At 41.6% G+C, this 12,246-nt stretch overlaps 1 protein-coding gene across 1 annotated transcript in view; it reads right to left on the bottom strand.

Moving 5' to 3' along the window:
* Positions 1–1,909: 1,909 nt before the first annotated feature.
* MLXIP (MLX interacting protein) overlaps positions 1,910–12,246 on the bottom strand; it is a 65,300-nt gene continuing 54,963 nt past the window's right edge. The window contains exons 14-17 of the mRNA XM_050923914.1: positions 11,617–11,744; positions 10,411–10,534; positions 7,543–7,672; positions 1,910–6,811 (exon numbers count right to left, since the gene is read on the bottom strand). Of these exons, the coding sequence (XP_050779871.1) occupies positions 6,690–6,811; positions 7,543–7,672; positions 10,411–10,534; positions 11,617–11,744 (504 nt within the window). The 3' untranslated portion in view covers positions 1,910–6,689. The remainder of the gene's footprint in view (positions 6,812–7,542; positions 7,673–10,410; positions 10,535–11,616; positions 11,745–12,246) is intronic.

Genomic DNA, 12,246 nt, shown 5'->3' with positions numbered 1-12,246 from the left:
GGAGCTGTGCTTATGTTCGGATATAAAAGCAATTCAAACAACAGCCATGAGACCATTACATTAAAATGCCCTGCTATGTCGCTTTGTAACCATACCGGGTTTTACATATCCGTCCAAACCCTACCCGTCTGCCAGCAGTCTAGCAATGCAAATCAGCATGCCCCATGTTTAATGAAGAAGAAAAATGAGGAGCTGGTGCCCCAATCAAAGTAAATGGGAACAGGGGAGAGAGAGGAAGGGGCCTTGCTGCAGAAAACTCTTATGAAACACATGCACCCACATAGTAGACAAAGAAATTACTGGAGGCGAGCAATGGGCAGGCCAAATCCTGCAGTTGTTACCCAGCCAAATATCTTACTCAAGTCAAAAGATGTTAAGGGCTCGCAGCAACTTGCTGGATTGGGCCCTTAGGACCATGTGATTTAGTGGCAACAATACTTTGATCGTTTTACTTCGTTATCTTGGTGTATCATCGAAAGTAGTAGTGGGCACTGGAAATTAAGTGTAGATAACACCAGAAAAATTATTCAAAACTGTCCTGATACTGAATAGTCAATTTCCTCCCCCCAAAGTAGCTTTCAACTGGCACCAGCAGGTCAATAATTAACCATCCCAATAATGGACACAAAAGATGGAACTGCTTCCCAGGAATCTGAACTACAAAAGCTTCATGCTGCTGAACATTTCTGCTCCTACCCAGAAATGCCACTGGCACCAAATATTACATTCTCATACCCGTGCCTTTTCTCACAGAGGCTTTTGGTTTGAAAACCAAACACGTGTACTGGAATGTCAAACTCTGGGGCTGCAAACTACATGGATTCACTCAAGATGGCAAGACACTGCTTAGCAGTGTGATCTCACTGGTCTCTTTGCCTTTTCGAGCACTTACAGATGCACAGAGATCTAGCAGAAAGCTGCTGCCTGGAGACTCTGGGGTTTTGCTGGACATTTTTTGAGCACATTTCCCAAAATCAAGTAATTTTCAGAGTCTCAGATTCTAAGAGTCGCATTGTCCCCTAGTCAGAAAACCACACAGGGCCCAGGAAGCTCCACTATATTCAGGATTTTCAACAGATCATCCTGTTGGGAGGAGGGGATGGCTGAACTGAGACGCATCAAACCCGTAGTACCCTAGTAAGGCCTGGTCTACACTTACAAATTAGATTGATCTTGGCACGTTGCTCAGGGCTGTGAAGAATTTTGCACCCTGTGTGATGTAGTTAGGTTGACGGGAGATTCTTCCATTGACTTAGCTACTGGCTCTCAGAGAGGTGGATTAGCTACACTGATGGAAAACCCCCTTCCCTCAATGTAGGAAATGTCTACACTACAGTGGTGTGGCTACAGCACTGTAGCTGTGCCACTGTAGTGCCTGCCGTGCAGACATTGCCTTAGCTCCGTGAGAAAATCTCCAGGAGCCTGGGGCACTCACAGAGTGCAGGTATGGGCACACAAAGACTCAGCACATCTATGCTTGTCCACACAGCTCCCTTCCAGCAGCTGATGCAGAAAGGCTCCTTTCAGGAGGTATTTCTCTCGGGGACAGGAAAGCCATGGCAGAGCCTGCCAATAAGGCCAGCATTATCTCCCACAAAGAAATCCCAACAGTTTTGTGAGGGGATCATGCTGCCAAGAGCATCCCTTTTCCCCATCTCTGCTGCGCTCCTGCTCCCTCAACCAGTTTCTGGTTTTGCTGCCCATGGCTGTGCTGTTGGCAGGGTGTACAAGGCCCTAAGAGAACTACAGTAGCTGATGTGTTGGGTTGCAGAGATGTATTGCGTTTAAGAGCGGAAGGGACCATTAGATCATCTAGTTTGACCATTAGAGCCTGTAGTACAGTGGTTCTCAAACTTTAAAAATCCAAGGCCCCTCAAACTCCCCGCTCAGTCCCAAGCCCTGCCCCCACTCCACCCCTACCTCTTCCTGCCCCTGCTCCACCCCTGCCTCTTTCTGCCCCCTCCTCCAGTGCATCCTGACCTCACTCCTCCCGCTCCCTCCCAGAGCCTCCTGCACATGGGGGAACACTCCTCTGATGTGCAGGAGGCGCTAGAAGGGAGGGGGAGAGTTGATCAGCGGGGCCCATGGCCCCCAGTTTGAGAAATGCTGATTTAGTACATCACAGGCCATTATTTCACCCAGATACTCTTGTACTGAGCCCAATAATTTGGGTCTGAGTAAAGCGTAGCTTGTGTTTGGCTTTTAGGGAAGCTAAGAATGAATCTGAGCACTACAGATTCTTTGGGAACCAAATCCACAGTATGTAGCCACTGAAGGCGAGGTAGACGGTAAGTGTCACCTGAAATTCTCTGTAAACTGCAGACAGATAGTGGGGACTGGTTGAGAGTCTGCATCTGTTTGGTGCCACACAGAACTGAATTAGAACTGATTACTTGAGCGAGAGTGTGACTGCTCTGGGCAGAAATCCTCTTTTTGAGAGATGTGTTATTTACACCCCTTAGCTGGTGAGCAGAAATAGAATATGAAGATCAAGCTTATAGCAGAGAGATTTATACTGCAATTCATATAAATTGGGTCAATCTCTTTTCATAACTTCATAAAAATACGTTGAGATCTAACGAAAAGCTCTGTAGAAATACTAACTGCTTTACAAAAGAGGAAGTATCATTATCTCTATTTTACAGATGGGAAAACTGAGGCAGAGGTAAGTGACTAGGCCCACAGCAAAACAGTGGCAGAGCCAGGAATTGAACCAAGGTCTGTAAACTTCCTGTCTAGTTTCCAGTGCACCCAATAAGCACTGTCACTAGACTGAATGTGATAAAACATGAAGTCTGAAATAAACAAATGAGAGTTCAGATTTACAGAAATTAGGTGGCAAAGGGTTCTTGGAATTATAACCTCCACTAAGGGGCAAGATCTTATTGTTCAAGTCTCCATGCGTCATGAGTATTTGTTCAACTCAAAAGATTTAGGAAAGCAGATGATTTCTGGTAAATGTCAGACAGAAGGAAAAATCTGTATACTTTTTTCTTCTCCCTCGTACACTTTTCCAAAGTCAGCAATTTTTAATAAAAAGAGATAACGTGCTGCCGATCTCTGTGCAGCAAGCAGAACTGTTCTGTGTCTGTTTCCCCTGCAACTAACTAGATACACCCTATCTGACCAATTTTAATCTGTTTGGCTATGCAGTGAGATTTGCTGGTTTTTAGCAGACTTCTAGATAAAAAATGTGGTAACCTGATAAATTTAAGCAGCTCAGTCACAATATCCTTTCATGCTCCTTTAGGATACCAATGCAGTCAATGCGAGTCCTTCTATTGATTTCAATGAGAGTTTGGGCTGAACTCTTTAGGGTCTGATCCAAAGCTCCTGGAGGTCAGCAGAAAGACTTCCACGGACTTCAATAAGCTTTCTAACAGGCCCTTAGTACATCTTGCATGTTGAGGGAAAACTTGATTATCATCGCACTTCACATTGACTTCAATGCAATTACTCCCAATTTACACTGGGATGAGGTAAGAACCAGGCACAATATCTATCATGCAGACTGGAGACAACTTCACCAGATACGTATTTTAACAGGCAAATATGCATATAGATATATGTGTACATCAATAAGATAGATGTGTAAATGAGGAAGTTGGGGGAACCCAGCTAATCACCATGTCAAAGATTTTGTTAGACAGAAGTTCAAGATCATTAATAAAATGAAGGCTGAATACAGGCATCGATAGAAAAGATCTTACATATATATAGCACCATTTATTCATACGGATACCAAACAATATTGCTTATTTTACTAATAGATTGTACTGCACATCTAGGCCTGAGTATGCATGTAGAAAAGCCACTTCACCGCTTAACAACCACCTCTATGTACTATTTCAATAAAATCTAGGCCTACACTTTCAAAGGGCCTTCGACTGCTAGCTCTACAGCTGTGACCGCAGTTTTTCCACAGCTGCAAAAATCTCCGCGGTGTGTGTGAAGTTTAGGTATATAAACGGGTAGCAAAATGTCTCTTGATTTGCATGCACAAATGCCATTTCCACCACAACTGATGTTCGGCACGTGCAAAAACTCAGAACAGGGAAATCCTGCAGTTTGTTTCCTAGGCAGCTTTGGAAAGCTTGACCCTCCAAATGAAAAGTTATATGGCAGAGAAAGTGAAGAGTTGCTTCCTAATGTAAAATCCCTGAAAATACTTTAGAATGTGTAATATCAAATTATTTTCAGTCTGCTCTCTAGCTAAATACTGTCAGTGTACTAGAGCTCCCCATCTCAATGCAGCTTGTTTTTGAAACTGGAAGAAAAGGTACCAAGGGAAGAGATCAGGTGGCTTTACCTAGATTGTTAACATGGTTCCTAAGAACTTCTCTCTAAAAAGTTGTGGAATTGTCAGGGTTATTAATAAGTTGTGCTGAGTTCAGGGCCGACTCCAGGCACCAGCCCAGCAAGCAGGTGCTTGGGATGGCCAAGGGGAAGGGTGACACGTCCGGCTCTTCGGCGGCAAGTCCCTCACTCCCTCTCGGAGTGAAGGATCAGCTGCTAAATTGCCACCGAAGACTGAAGCGGCGGTGGTAGAGCTGATCGCGACTTTTTTTTTGCTGCTTGGGGCGGCAAAAACCCTGGAGCCGGCCCTGGCTGAGTTTAATAATAATAATAATTTTTTTATCATGAAAACTGACCTGAGAGTTTGGTAAACTCCTGAAACCTCAAATTTTGAACCAGATACAAAATATAGTCAATGGCCTGAAGGCTCACTTCTTTTGCAGATAACGTTAATTCACGGAGTGGAACACAAAACAAACAAAACCGCTCAGACGTGTAATCACATTATTGGAGTTACCATCACTGTGAAAGCAGACAGCGCTAGGCATTTCCCTAGCTGTGCACAGTACAGCTCCCCGCTTCGGTGGTTTATGCCAGTAGCTAAGCAACAAATCATTTAGTTTTTCACAGTGCACTGAAAAGCAGGAGCTCAGATACCAGAGTGATGAGTGCAGCATCAGAACCTCAGCAGAAGACTTGAGCTTTACATAGCGCCTCTACTTCAAGGTCCAGGGAGTTAGCTATAAAGGATCATGTTTTCAGTAGATTTCATTAGAGAGATGCAGCAGAGCTCAAATTTATAAGTACTATACAGATCTTCACGTACTAATATGTGGTATCAGACAAGCTCATGTAAGGCGGAGAACAACACTGGGGAGCAAGGTGCTGCGCAAAGGCGCTGGCAAGGAACAAACCCCAAAGCTGGGAGGGCTCGAAGCATATGTTTTCTGCTCCAGCTTTGCTCGAACCAAAGAAAGTCAGTTTGCAGACCCTCCATGACAAGAGCTGTGGAGAAGGCATTACAAGAGAAGGCCTACAAATCATGGGTCAAGAGTCTCCACGTTTATGCCCATACTCTTCCTAATTCGCCAATGGCACATACATACACCTACCCTACATAGATTGTTCCTGTCCACATTAGAATTAATCTACATGAGCTACTCTTGGCCAGAAGTTGCTAGCGCTATGGTGATGAGCACAATGCTATGGAATAGTGAGTCACAGGCCCATCTATAGTTATGTCAGACACTTACTGTGACAGTCACACTGAATTACATCATGTTTCCGATATCAAACAAGCTGCGGTCTAAGGTTTATGTTGGACGCAAGCCTCTTAAAGACTGACAACCGTGACCTAAATCTTTTGAGTTTAGGATTTAGGACACTGAAGCAGGGGAAATAGGTAAAGAAGACACAGGAGTGAGGGATAGCTTATGAGCACATGTGGATTGATCTAATTTCTGTGACAACATAAATGCCTATTTCCTAGCATAACAAACTCAAGTTTCTGTCCCTAAAGCATTAGAGCATCATCTGTGCACACGTTATGATGGAGAGTTCAACTCTGCAGCATGTAAGAAAAAATAGTTTACAGTTTAAACCTGTATGGAAATTCACGTCTAGATTTACAAGTCAAGAGTTCACACAAATTAAAGATAAACTGTTCTCTTGAACTTGCCAAACTGTCTTGCTACTCACTTGTACTGACTAAATCAGGAAAAAAAGTTCTACGAAAACATCTGCTACTTTATTTGCTAGGAAATAAAGCATGCCCTCCAAATGATCACATACACATAATATACTGAACTAGAATAAAGATACATACACAACCTGAGATTTTAATTCTAGTATTTTACCACAATTTTGTATCTTTGATTAACTTTTTTCTCCTTTGGTTATTAATATGTTGATCGTTCTTTTTATCAACTTTTACTGTTCAAGTAAAACAACAAAGAAATTGAACACCAGATAATAAAATGAAAAAGCACATGAAATCAAATGTGCATTTCCCTTTAACAAATTGTTCCTAGATGCAGCGAATTTACACCTTGTTTAGTACTTGAAGTCATTTTATGCAAAGATGTTCCCTGTGTATTTACTTATGCTTCATTGATGGAGATTTTTTATTGCTGAATGCAGGACTATAGCCTACTTCTGTATCTGAGGTTGGCATTCTCACTTAACTGAATCTAACAGGTACTGAAGAGGAAGCCAAACATTAGACAATGTTGCATTGAATCCCTACATGTTCAGGAGCCAGAGGCAAAATGCCCTGAACAATGTCCTACAGGATAGAGAGAATCCTTTCTAAAGTGCACCAACTGTAAGGAGACAAGTCTGTGAGGCTGTGACTTCCTTCACGTCTTGTTTAGGCAACTCATCATTTGTGGTTGTTAGGTTTTCCCAGCTGTTTTGTTGATCTTACAAACTGCCTCAGTGGCTTGCTCTGGCAGGTGTGATGGATCTGACAGAATCGAGGTGGTTATGCTGAGATGCCGAAGGGTGTTCAGCACCACTGGAATAAAGGGCCAGAAAAGAAACAAGGAGAACAATTAGTCTGATTGCAAACAAATTCACGTAGTACACAGTGAAGTTACAGCAGGGATGAATGATCTGTTAGGCAATGGATAGATACACAGATATTCTTGCAGTACACACAGAGCCTCAACAATGCAACATCAAAGACATTGAAGTACAATGTTTACAAAGTGGAGATCTAGTATTTTGACTGCACTATTCAACAAAATCCCAACTTGTTCCAATAGAGATAGTATTACTTTGCAGTATTAACAACAGATATGAACTTGCTGCTTCATAATGGAGGTGGATTGAGAAACAGGCATCAGATTCAATCACTCCCAAACTTCACGGGCATTTGAAAGCTAAGCACAGATTCAAACATCTTCATAACAAGACAAACCACTTTCCTGATCCCTAACCCATCTCAAGAGTGTTTGAAATCTGGATTAAAATGTTGTGTCTTGAATCTATATTTAGTTTCTGGTCTCTACAAATAAAAAAGTTAAATTATTTTTTCTCGTCAGTGCTAACACGCAAGAAATGCTCAAAATGAATTTCACTGGCAACAACAGTTCTTCATTTTCCATTGCAACAATGCAAGAGGGTTGAAAACTCACATCCTATATCATGCCTTCCTTCCCTATCCCATGCTGAATTTCCAAGAGGAAACTGTACAGTAACAATTTATTATAGTATTAAATTACCACCAGTTAGAACTCTACTTACTTGGCCTCAGAACACGGAGCGAACAATGCTCATCCAGCCAAGCCATTGCAGTCTGGTTCAGGTCCTCTAAACTGGTCGTAGACACCACTCTATTGAAGGTCTCAAACAATGGCTTAATGATAATACTAAACTGCAAATCATTGAAGGTTAAGGGGAAAAAAAGAGGAGCACGGTGCATCTTAATTAAAAAAAAAAACAAAAACCAATGCAAGTGGAAAAGAGAAGGCATTTAAATGGACTTCAACCAGGAAACGGACACTAACATTTAAAGAAACATTTCTACCTGGGATATTAAAATAAAATAAAATCGAACGTCAGTGCTTTTCAGTTATGTTGTTTGTCTACTTTACTAATTCATTCTGGATGAACAGTGAAATTAGACTGATCTATTTACAGTCACTTTCAATGCTTGGTCCCCATGCACTAGCATTACGCTGTAGAATCTGGGTTGCAAATTATAGAAAGGAACTTTTAAAAGAAATAATGAAAAATGTTTCTAGTCCTAATAGTTTGTGTCCCTCCTTTTTATTATACCGTTGTTATAAAAAGATGCAGCTAGCCTTAGACACAGCCTACGAAACCGTGGGACATCCCTCTTGGGGACACCTCTGCGGATCAGAATCCTTCGGCAACCAGTGCTAACAGCAGCAAGCTATGGACGTGCAGCTACTTTTTTTGGTTTCCCAAGCTTTATGGATTCCCCCACTTAACTCCTCTACCCTGAAGGATGGACACTGTGATGGCAACAACCCTAATAGGAAGGGAGGACTGGACAGGATTCTCAAACTGTAATGGGCTGAAAGATACGGAGCAACATCTGATCATTCCCTCCTGCTAGCAGAAGGCTGCATCACTCTGCTGCCCCATGTAGCAGGGACTGGGAGCAGATATCAAATCAGGGTCTCCTATATCGCAGCTGAAATTGTCACTAAGCTTGATCTTCAAAGCAATTTGTTATGATGTTGTTTGAATAATTCTAGAATAAAAACAACCTGCCCCCAACTAAATCAAAACTTAAAATCAAACCAGCTTGTGAAATATGTACCCACGGAACGTATCCAGGACTTTAAAGATAGTCCAGTTCTATGATCAGTGGCCCTGAGAATCTACCACAATTTTTAGATCTTCTGATAACAGTAAAAAAAAATTTCCAATTCCATCAAAGCGCGGCTATATGGCACAAACAAGTCTCAACATTGTAATATGTTCCTGGGTACCTTCCAATACTAATGGCCAAGATCAATCTAATTATTTCCTGTTCCTAAGGACTGCCTGTGCTTATACCCCCGTGTAAAATGAATGGAAAGGTAACATAACAGGCTATTCTTCAGCTATCTCTACCAGCCCAAGATCAGCCTACTCATCCCCCTCCTTTACGTAGCAGAAACTCTTACGAGATTTTCAGATTTATGTTATGAACCTCCTTCACTGCTTTACAGTCATTTCACCCTGGTGAAAAGTTTCATTAGTCATCACAACTGCTGACTATGGGCACAGATAGCCTCCTAAGCTTTCACTGGACAGTATTCTGGAAAATGTCAGTGTGTCCTGAGAATTACACCCCATTGCTAAAAAGGTACTTGGAGGCACAGCCTGCTATGAGAGGTGGTTTGCTGGGAGTATTATTCACTCCCTCCAAGGTCCCTGCTGCAAACTGCCTAAAACAATAGCTCTAATAAGCATAAACTGCCCAGTTCATCTCAGTGAGCCATTAACTCTGAAACCTCATGATGCCAATTTAGATCCCAACCACCATTTTACTGCTGATCATTTAGGAGAAATATCCAACTATCCCAAATTGCCTCTCACATCTTCCTGAGTGCCAAAAGTTCCAATTGCCTCCTACCGAGCTGCCAAAACTCCCAGCTTCCTCCCTGACAACTTCTATAATTCTCTTAAGCCTTTTTAAAACCAGATTCTGCAGGAGTTGAACATTTTGGAGGAGTGTAAAATACAATATCCAATTAAGCAATACATGGGATATTGTCCTTAGCTGATCAATAATTTTCACAGTTAAATCAATTGTAGGTCACTGTTTTTCTACTTTCTCTGAATCTACTCCAGTGTGAGGTACTATAGAGTGCTGCCAAATCCTTGGGCTTTTCCCACAGATGTTAGGTCAAACTTGCTGCAGAGCACATGAAAGCCTTTCCGAAAAGTGTTGCACAATCTGACTAAGGGACCGAGTCCAGTTGTTCAGGCCCAACATTGTGGTTCCATTAAATACCGGGTGAATATGAACAAAAATAATATCTTAGTTTTCTCTTAAAGTGTCTTCAACTCAACACAGCTGTCAGTGCAGGAGAAACATGAAGAGAAACCAGTCTGGTTCACTGTACAGTATGACTGAAGGGCAAAAAGAAAACCACATAACGGTGAAAAGCACATGGGATTTTTTAAAATTAAATTTTAATAATCTCAGTAGTTATCAGTAAGGAATCAATTATTTACATACCACTTATCTTAATGGTGGTTCTTTCTAAAAAATGAACAGACGAGCTATACCTCAGGGACAGTATTCGCTAAATTTTAACAGTTTTTAAACCATAATAACAAATAGCAATAATACTTTACAATCCTACAGCACCTTCCTTCCAAAACTCTCGAAGAGCTTTACAAACATTAATGGATTTATGCCTCACAATACCCTGTGAAGCAGGGAAATATTATTTGCATTTTACAGATGAGAAAATGGAGGAACAGAATTACTTAAATGACTGGCTAAAAGTCACAGCATCAGTTATTGGCAGAGCTGGGATTAGAACCCAGTGTTCCTGACTCCCAGTCCTATTCTCCGGTCACAAGCCTCTACGGTTTTAGAGCTTTTTTGATATAAATTCAATGCACAGTAGCACAGTGAAAGGATACAATCCAAAACTTCCAGTTCTGGAGGGTCCTGTTTCTCACATACTCATCAAACATACTCCGCATGTGATCAAATCTCTGTCGGGTTATGGGAACCCCGGTAGCAGGGAGCTGCTGTTGACAAGAACTGAAGAAAAAGGCCAGAGCTCAAAACCTCTTTCCAGAAAGGAGTTATTTCTCTTCCAAACCAAACACTAATACAGGACAAGCACCAAACACCAGTACCATGGGACTGATGCTGCCTATTAGGAGGTTATCTACTAAAATGAGGAGGAAAGACCTCATTCATTTCATGACTCATTAATGTGTATTGTGTAACACTGTTTTCCTACCAGTTTTGTCCATATGCATTTAGCAAAGAGAATTTTCAAGCTCCTAAGCTTTTATTATTACAAATAATAGAGCTAAAAGCAAAGTAAAACATCTAACAATGTAATTTTCAGGGCCCACTTAGAAAGGAATAAAAACAAACACTAATATTTTCTTCAAATTCCTATGATTTTAGAACACAGACCAAATTAAAGGAAGAATTTAAAATCAACTGAATAGATTTTATCAACTCCTACAAATATAATGGATTGCTTTCCTCAAAACCCTAAATTACGTAACAGAACACTTAACAAGTCTGTGGCTGAAAAGCACTACAGACCACAAAATGCTTTAAAATGAGGTAATGATAGTTACCTTCCATTGTAAAGGTGGGGAAACTGAGGCACGGGGCTATTCAAATGACTTGGCCAAGGTCACATGGGAAGTCAGTTGCAAAGCCAGGAAGAGATCCCTGCACCCTGACTCTCAATCCTGTGCTCTATTCACTGGAGGTTATTTCTTCCAATAATGAAAGATTACATACAAAAGGACAGTTGCACCTAAATGACTTTAAGGGACATGATTTCTGATCAACAGTACAATACAGCTTTGAACACAATGCCCCTTGACCACTTCTCAAAAGTGGGCCATTTTTGGTGTTACCACCGTATACACCAATACTCGGAGCCCACTGAAGGTCAGCACAGAAGCCTACTGGTGCCCATCCTATTATGACTTTGCTTTTTCATTGGGATCCACTGATTTTTTTTCTCCTCTTCAATGCCCTGCTGCCATTTAACCTAATATTAGATGCAGACACCCAATGTTATTACCCAAAGAAATGCTCCCCATGCTCTGGTCATTATGGAAAAAAGATAACAATTCCCCTCAAAACCTCACATGATGGTAGCGTTTAGCTCCTCGATCTCCTCCCGGAGGCGCCTCGTTTCCTCTTGTGACTGCATTCTCTCCTGCTGTAATTTAGCGATATATTCCACAGTCTTCTGGAGCGTGATTGCATGGCTGATCTGCACCGAAGACGAACCCAAAGTTGACTTTCTGGAGTTGAACTAAACAGCCTCAGAGTTTGCCCCAAACCAAATACAGCACCTACAGAAGCATTTCTGCCCCTTAATCACATTCCTTATCCACCCTGGTAAGGCACTTTGGGATTGGCAGATGAAAAGTGCTACGGACGAGCAATTAACCAGTTAGGTATTTATCCTGACCCTTATTAGCACTAGTATAGTGAAAGATGCATGTGTGTGCAACTTGCCCTCTATTTCTCAAATTGGATTTTGACTACTTTCTCAATGGAAATGTTTAAACTGTTAGTTAATCACTTTTCCCCTTAACAAGTATTCATAACTTTTTATGAGGGGTGTGATGGCCTCTCTGATGGTTTCACATGTTACTAAAAGTTGTATGTTAAGGAGATAATTCAGAACATTTGATTCTACAGGGTTTGGCGTTCTCATTATCATTAAACAGATGGGAGTGTAGTCGAGTGGTTATTAAAGGGGCCAAACA

The sequence above is a fragment of the Gopherus flavomarginatus genome, chromosome 15 (genome assembly GCF_025201925.1).
Source record: "Gopherus flavomarginatus isolate rGopFla2 chromosome 15, rGopFla2.mat.asm, whole genome shotgun sequence".
Lineage (NCBI taxonomy): Eukaryota > Metazoa > Chordata > Testudines > Testudinidae > Gopherus > Gopherus flavomarginatus.
Note: the sequence above shows the minus strand (reverse complement) of the source record. Positions and strands in the feature narration are given on the sequence as shown.